This window comes from Pipistrellus hanaki (assembly GCF_964339955.1).
Source record: "Pipistrellus hanaki genome assembly, chromosome: 5".
NCBI lineage: Eukaryota > Metazoa > Chordata > Mammalia > Chiroptera > Vespertilionidae > Pipistrellus > Pipistrellus hanaki.
In genome coordinates, this window is record NC_140507.1 from 90,993,816 (window position 1) to 91,006,340 (window position 12,525).

The following is a 12,525-nucleotide window of genomic DNA, read 5'->3' on the forward strand; positions in this document are numbered from 1 at the left end:
CCCAACCGTCACCAAATGTCCCCTGAGCCCACCGACCCTTCCCAGCCCACAGCTCCCCCCGCCAAGGAACCCCACCTCTCACCTGGCCCCCAGCCCCTGCTGCCCCAAGCCTGCCTGCCCACAGCACCCCCAGGCCCAATCCCAGCCCTCCTTGCTTAAGGCTGGGGCGCACGGGGTGGTGTGCCCTCCAGCCCCCAACTGGAGTCACTGTTCCTTCCCAGAAAGAAATCTGAGCCAAGCTCGGGGCCTGCAGAGCCGGCCTGAGCCACGGGCCCTTCCCCTGAGCCTGTGGTGTCCCGGCCACCTTGGAACAGCGCATGTGCCTGGCCCTGAGCAGGCCAGGGCGCAGCCCTGAACTTCGCAGACCCTGCCCAGCCTCCCGGCGGCCCCCACCATGTGGCTGGGGCTGAGCTTGACCTTTGAGGAAGAGAGAGGAGCTGGCCTGCTGTTCCCGCTGACCTTGGCGCTGCTGAGGGCCGGCCTGGCAGTCACAGCAAGGCCCGGCTTGCTTTCTGAGTGCCACCGTCAGACAGGGCCACGCAGGGACCGGGTGGAGCAGCACAAAGGAAGGCCCTCAGTCCCGTCCGACTGGCGAACGGGCAAACGTGAGCAACGCCCACGAGCAACAGCGGCCAGACGCTGCTCCCCCAGCCTGCGCTGCTGCTCCCGACCAATCCCAGCCTGACCGCTCCGCTCCTCAGCCTGCGGGGTAAAATTAAGGTCAATAATAGTCCCTCTCCCTCGCTTCCTGCCGCACCGGGATGCTATTCGGGGACCCTGCCTTCCCGCAGGCGGGACTTGGCTGGCCGTCGGTTCTCCTGGCCCGCCCGGCTGCCCGACGCCCTGTTGTGGGGCTCGGCGGGGAGCAGCGGTGGGACCTCAGCGCAGGGGACACCACAGTCAGCTCAGAGAGTGAAAAGGGACCCCCTCGGGAGCGAGTCCTGGACCCCAGTGCTCCTCACTCCGAGCAGGAGCTGGGACAGCAGAACTGTATCCGGAACACGAGACTGGCTCAGAGACCAGACCTTGTCCCCAGGACAGAAGAAATCACAGCGATGTGACACAGTCAGCTACAGACACTCATGATGCAATAAGAGTGATTCGGCTCAGCGGGCTCTGAACCTTACACTTCCATATGTTGGATGTCAACTGTATCTCAAAAAGAGAACCCATCCAGTAGGTGATCGGGGGTATCATGAACTCAGACGGGTTTGCTACGTTTATATCCTTATTTCATGTTTGTCTTCTTTCCTTTTACAGATTCGTTATTGTGGTTACATATGCATTCAACATGCGATTGCCGTCTTAATCATCTGTCAGCGTCCAGGCCAGTGGCATGAAGCGCATCCACACGGCCGCCCACCTCCAGAGCTTGGCTGTCACCCAAACTAACGCTCTGTCCCCTCACACACGCACTCCCACCGGCCTGCGTGGCTCAGGGGGTGCGGGTCAAACCTATAAGCCAGGAGAGGACAGTCCGATTCCTGGCCAGGGGGCATGCCCGGGTGCATGCTGGGGAGGCAGCCAACCCATTATTCTCCCTCATCGTTGTTGTTTCTCTCTCTCTCCCTCTCCCTTCCTCTCTGAAACCAATTAAAAATTAAAACTAAAAACCCCACTAATCCCGCATCCTCTTTCCTGTCGTGTACGTTCTTATTGGTCAGACCTTCTAAAAACAGAAAGTCAAACGTCCGACCAGCAACGCCTGCGGTGCAGAAAAACCCCACTTCTCCTTCTCCTCTCCTTTTCTTCTTGTTAATCCTCACCCGGATTTTTCATTGATTTTTAAAAAATATATTTTATCTCTTGGACGGAAAGCGGTGGAGGGTGGGTGAGAGGTAACCAACCCAGAACCTGTGTGCACCTGTGCGTGGCCCAGGCTCAGACCGCGGGGCGCTGAGGTCTGGGGGAGGGGGTGGGCTGGCTGGAGGGAGTCAATGGGGAACAAAAGGGGACAGATGTAATACTTTCAATAATAATTATTTAAAAAATAAAAAATATTTTTATCAAAGCTTCTAATTTTCTAATCCTTTTAGGTTTTTTCTTTCTTTCTTTCCCTTGTTTTTATTTTTATTGATTTCAGAGAGGAAGGGAGAGGGAGATAGAAACATCAATGTGAGTGAGAATCATTGATCGCCTGCCTCCTAGGGGATCAAGCCCGCAGCCTTCAAACTGTGACCCCTTGGTTCATAGGCCAGCTCCCCACCACTGAGCCATTGATTTTAGAGAGAGTGTAAGGGAGGGGGAAGAGACAGAGAGAAACATCGATGTGAGACACATCGATTGGCTGCCTCCCACTCGTGTCCTGACTGGGGCTGGAGACCAAACCTGCAATCCAGGTACGTGCCTTTGACCGGAATCAAACCCGGGACTTTTCTGTCAGGGAATAGTCAGGACCCAGGATAATTGCAGAGGCAGGGCCACCAGGAAGGGGTATGGCAAGCTGATGCTCTATCCACTGAGCCACACCGGCCAGGCCAAAGCCCCCTTCGTTGAACCTCCCCGGAAGCACCTGAGACAAGTCCATGTCTGATACGTCCCTTCACACCCTCCTGAGACGCCCACAGCTCCCCTGGCGTGTGCTCTGCCGAGCTGCCGTGAGTCCTAAGCCCGGGTTTGTCCAACCGCACGCGTGTTCCTCGTGGCCGCGGGCCCGTGGGAGGGGCGGGCCTGGCATGCTGGGTGCCTTGGAGGTCGGAGGGCCCTGGAGGGACAGTGGGCGGGAATGACAGATTTCCCAGCTGGCCAGGGGGACTGGAAGCAGGTGGAGAGGAGAGCTCGGACACTAAGGAGACCCCGCAGCCACTTGTGTGGATCCCCTGCTGCTTTCTGAGTGGCTGCCATCCCAGCTCCACCTTCCAGGGGACAAAGCAGACTCCGGGACCCTCCGGTCTTGCTCCCTGAGGCCCGGAGGCAGGGTCCAGGTCTTGCCCCGGAGTTGCTGGGGGCCATTGTGACAGCGGTGTGGTTGTCGGGCGAGCTCTCGGAGTCACAATGGAGGGGCCGGAGCACCCTGAATGCGGTCTTGGGAGGAGCCTGAGAGGGTCCTCTGGGGGCGGGGACAGAGGGCGTCCTGAGGGTCAGCCGTGCCACGTGCCTTGTCGGAGGCTCGTTAGCCCCATGCCGCCCCTCGAGGTAGGTGCCCGCCTTCTCCACCCCATGAGGCCGCCGAAGCGCTCAGGAGCCCAGCCACGCACTGCAAGGCGGCTCAGCAATCACTCTAACGGTCAGGTTCTTCCGTAAACCATCCCCACCTCCTTCAGGCTCACCTGTTTAGGTGGCAAAATGATTAAAACAAAAACAAAAACTCAGCTGAGACACTAGCCCTGTGGTTTGGTGAGAGCCCTGATGCAGGCTTTCCTGAGGCCGGCAGGAGGAGGGGTGGTGGGCGGAGCGGGCTGGGCGGGCTTCCTGGAGGAGGCGAGCCTGAGCGGAGCAGGAGGGGGTCTCCGCGGGGCAGGAGGGGGCGGTGGAGAGACACCTCCGCTCTGAGGAGGAAAGTCCCAGCGAGGAAACAGGAGCCGGAGCCGGAGCTGCGGGTCAGAGAACGGTGCGAGGCGTCTGCCGGGAACAGTCAGGACAGCTGCAGAGGCAGGGCCACCGGGGAGGGGACGGCAGGGACATGGAGGGGCGAGCCGAGGCCCGACACGGACTGGGGGCGAGGGGAGAGGACGCCTCTCAGACAGACACACTGCAGAGCACGAGGTCAATCCTCGGCTCTCCCTGCTCCCCGGGCCTCCACACCTCTGACACTGCTGACCCCTGCGACCCCTCTGACCCCTGCTGACCCCTCTGACCCCTGCTGACCCCTCTGACCCCTGCTGACACCTCTGACCCCTGCTGACCCCTCTGACCCCTGCTGACACCTCTGACCCCTGCTGACCCCTCTGACCCCTGCTGACACCTCTGACCCCTGCTGACCCCTCTGACCCCTGCTGACACCTCTGACCCCTGCTGACCCCTCTGACCCCTGCTGACCCCTCTGACCCCTGCTGACCCCTCTGACCCCTGCTGACCCCTGCTGACAACTCTGACACCTGCTGACCCCTCTGACCCCTGCTGACCCCTCTGACCCCTGCTGACAACTCTGACACCTGCTGACCCCTCTGACCCCTGCTGACCCCTCTGACCCCTGCTGACCCCTCTGACCCCTCTGACCCCTGCTGACCCCTCTGACCCCTCTGACCCCTGCTGACCCCTCTGACCCCTCTGACCCCTGCTGACACCTCTGACCCCTGCTGACCCCTCTGACCCCTCTGACCCCTCTGACCCCTGCTGACCCCTCTGACCCCTGCTGACACCTCTGACCCCTGCTGACCCCTCTGACCCCTGCTGACACTGCTGTCACCTGCCAGGAGTGCTGCCCTCGAGGCGCCAGAGGCCCCTCCCACCTCCTTCAGGCCTTTGCTCACCTGTCACCTCAGGGATGCCTTCCTTTTTACACCCGCAGCCTCCCCCCAAACCCAAATCCTCCCCCTGAACCCCATCCCCCCCCTGAACCCCCGAACCCCATCCCCCCCAAACCCCATCCCCCCCAAACCCCATCCCCCCCAAACCCCATCCCCCCCCAAACCCCATCCTCCCCCTGAACCCCACCTGAACCCCATCCTCCAACCCTGAACCCCCAAACCCCCAACCTCCCACCCTGAACCCCATCCCCCCCCGAACCCCATCCCCCCCTGAACCCCATCCCCCCCCGAACCCCATCCCCCCCCGAACCCCATCCCCCCCCGAACCCCATCCCCCCCCGAACCCCATCCCCCCCTGAACCCCATCCCCCCCCGAACCCCATCCCCCCCTGAACCCCATCCCCCCCCGAACCCCATCCCCCCCCGAACCCCATCCCCCCCTGAACCCCATCCCCCCCCAAACCCCATCCCCCCCTGAACCCCATCCCCCCCCGAACCCCATCCCCCCCTGAACCCCATCCCCCCCCGAACCCCATCCCCCCCCGAACCCCATCCCCCCCTGAACCCCATCCCCCCCCAAACCCCATCCCCCCCTGAACCCCATCCCCCCCAAACCCCATCCCCCCCCAAACCCCATCCCCCCCCAAACCCCATCCTCCAACCCTGAACCCCATCCCCCCCCCGAACCCCATCCCCCCCAAACCCCATCCCCCCCAAACCCCATCCCCCCCTGAACCCCATCCCCCCCCTGAACCCCATCCCCCCCCCGAACCCCATCCCCCCCCAAACCCCATCCCCCCCCTGAACCCCATCCCCCCCCGAACCCCATCCCCCCCCGAACCCCATCCCCCCCCGAACCCCATCCCCCCAAACCCCATCCCCCCCCCGAACCCCATCCCCCCCCGAACCCCATCCCCCCCCGAACCCCATCCCCCCCCAAACCCCATCCCCCCCCGAACCCCATCCCCCCCAAACCCCATCCCCCCCCGAACCCCATCCCCCCCCCGAACCCCATCCCCCCCAAACCCCATCCCCCCCCGAACCCCATCCCCCCCCCGAACCCCATCCCCCCCAAACCCCATCCCCCCCCAAACCCCATCCCCCCCCCAAACCCCATCCCCCCCGAACCCCATCCCCCCCCTGAACCCCATCCTCCAACCCTGAACCCCATCCCCCCCCCGAACCCCATCCCCCCCCGAACCCCATCCCCCCCCAAACCCCATCCCCCCCCCGAACCCCATCCCCCCCCGAACCCCATCCCCCCCCAAACCCCATCCCCCCCCCGAACCCCATCCCCCCCCGAACCCCATCCCCCCCTGAACCCCATCCCCCCAAACCCCATCCCCCCAAACCCCATCCCCCCCCGAACCCCATCCCCCCCTGAACCCCATCCCCCCCCTGAACCCCATCCCCCCCCAAACCCCATCCCCCCCCAAACCCCATCCCCCCCCTGAACCCCATCCCCCCCAAACCCCATCCCCCCCCAAACCCCATCCCCCCCCGAACCCCATCCCCCCCCCGAACCCCATCCCCCCCAAACCCCATCCCCCCCTGAACCCCATCCCCCCCCTGAACCCCATCCTCCAACCCTGAACCCCATCCCCCCCCCGAACCCCATCCCCCCCAAACCCCATCCCCCCCCAAACCCCATCCCCCCCTGAACCCCATCCCCCCCCTGAACCCCATCCCCCCCCCGAACCCCATCCCCCCCCAAACCCCATCCCCCCCCTGAACCCCATCCCCCCCCAAACCCCATCCCCCCCTGAACCCCATCCCCCCCCAAACCCCATCCCCCCCTGAACCCCATCCCCCCCCTGAACCCCATCCCCCCCCCGAACCCCATCCCCCCCAAACCCCATCCCCCCCCAAACCCCATCCCCCCCTGAACCCCATCCCCCCCCTGAACCCCATCCCCCCCCCGAACCCCATCCCCCCCCCAAACCCCATCCCCCCCCGAACCCCATCCCCCCCTGAACCCCATCCCCCCCCAAACCCCATCCCCCCCCAAACCCCATCCCCCCCTGAACCCCATCCCCCCCTGAACCCCATCCCCCCCCAAACCCCATCCCCCCCCAAACCCCATCCCCCCCTGAACCCCATCCCCCCCCTGAACCCCATCCCCCCCCTGAACCCCATCCCCCCCCAAACCCCATCCCCCCCTGAACCCCATCCCCCCCCAAACCCCATCCCCCCCTGAACCCCATCCCCCCCCCAAACCCCATCCCCCCCCAAACCCCATCCCCCCCTGAACCCCATCCCCCCCCAAACCCCATCCCCCCCCAAACCCCATCCCCCCCCTGAACCCCATCCTCCACCTGAACCCCATCCTCCCATCGTGAACCCCATCCTCCAACCCTGAACCCCCAAACCCCCATCCTTCCTCCATCCTGAACCCCATCCTTCACCCTGAGCCCCATTCTTCTAATCTGTGTGACTTGAGTTTCCACAGCACTGGTCACCTTCCACTTACATTGCAATGCATATAATTATATTATACATAATAATTTATTTGCAATTACTAGTTTGTATTATAACTGTGACGTGTAATAAGTTTACAGAGCATCATTCTATTACAATATTGTGATGTGATGTTATGGTCTGTCACCTCCCTGCCCATTGTCAACTCCTCAGGGCAGAGCTCTGGGCCTTTTTAAAAATATAAATAGATAGATAGATAGATATTTTTTTAATTGATTTCAGAGAGGAAGTGAGAGAGAAACATCAATGATGAGAGCAATTCATTGATCGGCTGCCTCCTGCACGCCCCCTAACGGGGATGGAGCGCGAAACCCAGGCCTGTGCTCTTGGCTGGAATGAAACCTGGGCCGGTGCTCTATCCACTGAGCAAACCAGCCAGGGCTTGTCTGCTGTGTGAACTGAGCACCCCGCTCAGCCCGCCCCACCCCCCACCCCCGCGGGCGGGCACCCCGCTCAGCCCGCGCCCCTCCCCCGGGCGGGCACCCCGCTCAGCCCGCCCCACCCCCCACCCCCGCGGGCGGGCACCCCGCTCAGCCCGCCCCCCCCCCCCCGCGGGCGGGCACCCCGCTCAGCCCGCCCCACCCCCCCCCCGCGGGCGGGCACCCCGCTCAGCCCGCCCCACCCCCCCCCCCCCCCCCCGCGGACGGGCAGCCCGCTCAGCCCGCGCCCCTCCCCCGGGCGGGCACCCCGCTCAGCCCGCGCCCCTCCCGCAGGTGCCGCAGCGCCCGGCCATGGCCGCGGGGGCCCAGCGGCAGCGCCCGGTGGTGGGGCCGGAGCTGCTCCAGGCCTCGCACTTCGCGCTGGGGCCGGACGCGCGGCTGCAGATGAGCGGCCAGCGGCCCACGGCGCACCGGGACTTCCCGCCCTACGGCCCCGCCGCCCCCGAGCCGCCCAGCGCGCCGCCGCCCCGCGCCACCCTCTTCCAGCGGGACGCGCGCTGGGCCGGCGAGGAGCGCGTGTCCGAGTCGCACGCGGCGTTCATGCCGCACGCCACGCAGTCGCGGGAGCTGGAGCGGGAGCGCACGCTGGCCATGCAGGCCAGCCACCTGCACCTGCACGCCGACCCGCGCGGGGGCGCCGCGCTCTCCACCGCGCACGCCGACTTCCGCTGGCCGCAGCTGCCCGCGCGCCAAAGCCAGCAGGCCCGCGGCGCGCGCCTCATCTTCCACCGCGACTCGGTGCCGTTCGGCGACAGGGCCAAGCTGGGCATCCCGCCCACCACGTACCAGGCGCTCTTCCCGCCCTGCGACGCGTGCCCGCAGCCCCGCGCGTCCTGCCACCACCTCGGTGAGCGCCCGTGCATTCCGCTCTGTGCGCCCGCCCCCAGGGGACACCTGGCAATGGCTGGAGATCGGTTTGGTTGTCACAACTGGGGGAGGGGGTGCTGCTGGCGTGAAGAGAGGCCGGGGTGCTGCTCACACCCTCCCGTGCACAGGACAGCCACCCGCACTGATTACCCAGCCCCGGACCCTCACTCTGCACCCATCCTGGATCCCATGGGGCTGTGCTGGGGCAGGAGTACTGAATGTGTCTGGGGTCAGTGACCCTCGCCCACCCCGGCGCTGCTGCCTCGGGACTTGAGCACCTGAGCCGTTGACCTCTCGGCCTTAACAAGGGGTGCACCGGCAGAGCCCCCTTCGCGGGAGCTGGTGAAGCAGAGCCCACAGTGCAGGGTGCCCCTGGCAGAGAGTGAGTGCTCCCCAAAGAGCAGCCTTCATTCGCCTTTTCCAATTCTTAGTCCAGGGCAGTGGTCGGCAAACTCGTTAGTCAACAGAGCCAAATATCAACAGTACAATGATTGACATTTCTTTTGAGAGCCAAATTTTTAAAACTTAAACTTCTTCTAACCCCACTTCTTCAAAATAGATTCACCCAGGCCGTGGTATTTTGTGGAAGAGCCACACTCAAGGGGCCAAAGAGCCGCATGTGGCTCGCGAGCCGCAGTTTGCCGACCACAGGTCTAGGGGCCCTGCTGGTGGAGATCGCTAGTCAGAGTCCCTTCAACCTGGGTCAGCGAGGAGTGCATGGGTCCAGGGGTTGTCAGACCTGGACCTGACTCAGTTCTGGCTCTGAATTTCTGTGATTTCTCCGATTTCTTTTCCTCCTCCTCCTCTTCTTCCCCTTCTCCTCCTCCTCCTCTGTTTAAAATTTTTATTGATTTTTTAAAAAGAGAAAGGGAGAGGGAGAGAAAGAGAAACATTGATGTGAGAACCAAACATCATTCTGCCGCCTCTGGCACACACGTGCCCTCCCCCCAGCCCCGCCCCCCACCCCCACCAGGATGGAGCCTGAAGCCGAGCAGTGCCCTGTGCCCTGACCGGGAATGAACCTGCAGCCGTTTGGTGCCAGGCCCAGCCCACAGCCCACGGGGACACAGGGCCAGGGCTGCATTCCTGTGATTTCTAAGGGCTCTGAGCCTCCGGAGGCTGTGAAGTGAAGGAGGGGCTAATGCCAGCACCCCCCTCCCACCCCCAATGAGGTGCAAAGCACTTACCCTAGATTTCTGGCTCAGTCCTTGGTAGTTGTTATTGTTATTGTTATTGGTGTTTGCCAAGCAGCCCTCAGGCTAAGCTGGGCGACTGCTTACTGCCACAGTGGGCCTGAGGCTGCAAGGACCTAACCCCATTCTCTCCCTCAGGGGGCCCCTCCCCCCTCAGGTGGGATCACAGGAGATGGGACCACAGATGCGACAACAGGACCTCCTACCAGAGACAGTTCCAGGCCCTGAGGGGCCCACCCGCCCTGATGTGTAAGAGGGTAAGCTAAGTCTGCAGTGCGGCCGGGAAGGGCCGTGATAGGGCTGGTGGCCTTGCCTTCCACCCCTGTCCACTCACAGGACTCCTCCAGTGTGTCACTGGGAGACGTCAGGATTGGCTATGGGCCCATGCATTCTGAGCAGAAGCAAGCCTACAGGCCCCCGGATCTGCCCCCAGACAGGTACCGAGGGGCCATGGCCCACCACCAGGACAGGGCACAGGGCTCTCAGCAATGGGTAGTGTGCCACCAAAGGCAGTGGGCCAGCCCTGTGCCTCTGTGCCTATTGCATGCAGACTAGGCCCCCTGTGCGCCAGGCCTCCCACCATTAGCACCACATGCGTGCCCACCGGAACCCTGCCCCATCCCTTTTCCTGGGAGTTTCCAGGGCCCAGAACAGATGGATGCCTCCCCTCCTCCAACCCCGCCCCTTCACATGCAGGCATGACAGGGCCCAGGCCGCAGCCTGCGTCCACCCTGGGAGCATTGGAGATGGCCGCTTCCACGGCAGGACCACCAGTGCCGAGCACTTCTACGGGTGGGAGCCAGGTGAGGCTGAGGGCCGGCCGGCCCCGGCTCCAGGGCGGCCTCCCGAGCTGCTGAGCCCCACTCTGCCCTGGCAGAGCCGTTCGTTCTTCACAGTGACCAGACTCCGCAGTCACACATCCTGGAAGGGGACTGGCGCCCGGGTCCAGGCAGCCTTACCACCTCCATGAACTTCTTCTACGGCCAGGTCAGTGGGGGAGGAGGAGGCAGGGCTCATGGGGGGGGGCGGGAGCGGGGAGGGCTTCCCAGGTAGAGCAAATGGCATGTGCAAAGGCCCTGAGGCAGGAGTAAGCTTGATGTGTGTGCAGTGCTCTCCTGAATCTATTTGTGTGACCTAGGGTCAGCCCCTCAACCACCGCCAGCCTCAGGGACCCTGTCTGCGAAACGAGAGAAGACCAATCTGAATGCCATCAAGCGGGGTCCAGAGAGGGTGGGAGCTGTCTTAAAGTCGTACACCTCTTCCCTCCGACCGGGCCTGGGGACATCCCGGACATGGGAGCTTCCCGGTGTCATGTGGTCCCACAGCCGCCACCGGTGACCAAACCAAACAGCCGCCACCTTCCTCATGAGCAGCTGCGGGATCACGTGATCCTAGGGGAGTCCAAGCTGCTGGGACAGTTCTTCCAGACCACCATGGGCTCGGACTATTACCCCACCAGCGCAGAGCGGCCCGAGGCAGCACCCAACCTGCACCTGCTGCCGAGCAACATGCCGGAGGGCACAGGCAGTGAGTGAGACCTCCTCCCCGAAGCACCCCCCCCCCGCCCCCAGCTCTGGCCGCATTCTGGTTCTACTCCCAGGAGGGCTACCTCCACCCACTGACCAAGTCCCCAACTCTGGCCCTGGACAACCCGCCCCCCGTAGTCATGGCTACCCACCCCCCACCTCCACCTCCACCACTGCACCACCCTCTCCTCAGTCAGGCTCTGGCTGGGCTCCCACCTGCCTGGCCTCACCCCCAGCGTACATCTACCGGTCTGCTGCCCCGGCCCTCTCAGCCCCCTCCTTCCCGCCTCCTAATGCAACCTCAGCGCTGGCCCCTACCCCTTCCTGACCTCCTCCGTCCCTCCCTCCGCGGTCCGCCTCTCCCCTCAGCCCCTCAGCTGAGCCACCCACACTCAAATCTCCAGAACTAGATTTGTTAACCACGAACCAGAAGATGCTGAAACCACACAGAATAGCTCCGGCCTCCCTGACCCAGGAGATGCTACAGCGGGTGAGGGGGAGGGGCACCCCCTTACAGGGAAACCCCCAATCAGTGTGGAGTTATCTCAGGATGCTTATAATGTCACCGCAGACCCAGAGTTAGTGTCAGGTCCGCTCAGGGTAACTGAGAGTCACCCCAAACTCAGGGTTATCTATGTCATCCCAGACTTAAGATCACCCCAGCTCATCCCAGGGCCCTGCCGGGGCCAGCTCAGAAACATCTCTGGACGTCCAGCCCACAGTCAGACCACAAGTGAGGGTTAGCTCAGGGTTGCCTGGAGTCACACCAGCCCTTGGGGTTGTTCCAGCCACTCTCCCAGTTTCTCATTCAGCTCCTGGGTCAGCCCAAACTGGGGTCCCTTTTGCCCGCCTCCCCAGAGCCCATGACCAAGCTTTGATCCTGGGGTGGGGGGGTGAGCCACCCTCCAGGCCGCCCTGCCAGGCTACCACCCTGATTCCACAGTGCAAGCACAGCCACGTGGAGCCCCCGCTGGGTAGACAGCGCTGCTTCTTAAGCCAATACAAGGACCAGTACACCTTCAAGTACAAGGGCCCACCCACACTGAAGTCGACCAACTTCCAGGAAAGCCACCTGACACTGGGCTCCTCTGAGCTGGCGGGCTGCTGGGATGGGAAGGTTGAGCCTCAGGCCCCCCGGTGCCCTACCCAGCAATAAACACCACCCTGGCAACACCCAGTCCCTCTCCGTCAATCAGACAACTCCTGGGTCATGGAGGCTGGAGCTTGGATGAATAGGGGCGGACAGGAGAGAATGACTCCCTCCGAAGACTCTGGAGGTTGCCCCACTCTGGACAGACTGGGTATAAAATGTTCAGTTGCCATGACAATTGATGAAGGACATGGGGCGGATGGAGTTAGTGTTGAACAGAGGCAGCGTGGCAACACATTGAGAATGCAGGCTTCTGTGGCCGACGGACAAAGTCCAAGTCCTGGCTTCTCCATGCCCTAGAATAGATGATAGCATTGGGCAAGTAAATTAACCCTCTGGCCTCAGTCTGTTCATCTGTAGAATGGAGGAAACAGCAGCTCTCTCGGTGAATGTTATAAATGAGAAATGTGTGGCTGGGGTAGAGGAGGGAGAGAGCTTACCTTCTGACAGTAAAGGTGAGAA

The 12,525-nt window shown here is 63.2% G+C and overlaps 1 protein-coding gene across 1 annotated transcript; it reads left to right on the plus strand.

Annotated features, from left to right (window-relative positions):
• Positions 1-7,618: 7,618 nt before the first annotated feature.
• Positions 7,619-12,441, plus strand: SAXO5 (stabilizer of axonemal microtubules 5; the record flags this gene model as incomplete). Its single annotated transcript, XM_084883876.1, has 8 exons — positions 7,619-8,174; positions 9,526-9,644; positions 9,724-9,824; positions 10,084-10,190; positions 10,265-10,374; positions 10,713-10,914; positions 11,318-11,403; positions 11,857-12,441. 8 exons carry the CDS (start codon positions 7,619-7,621, stop codon positions 12,067-12,069), a joined length of 1,494 nt encoding a protein of 497 aa, XP_084740002.1. The 3' UTR covers positions 12,070-12,441.
• Between the last annotated feature and the right edge of the window lie 84 nt (positions 12,442-12,525).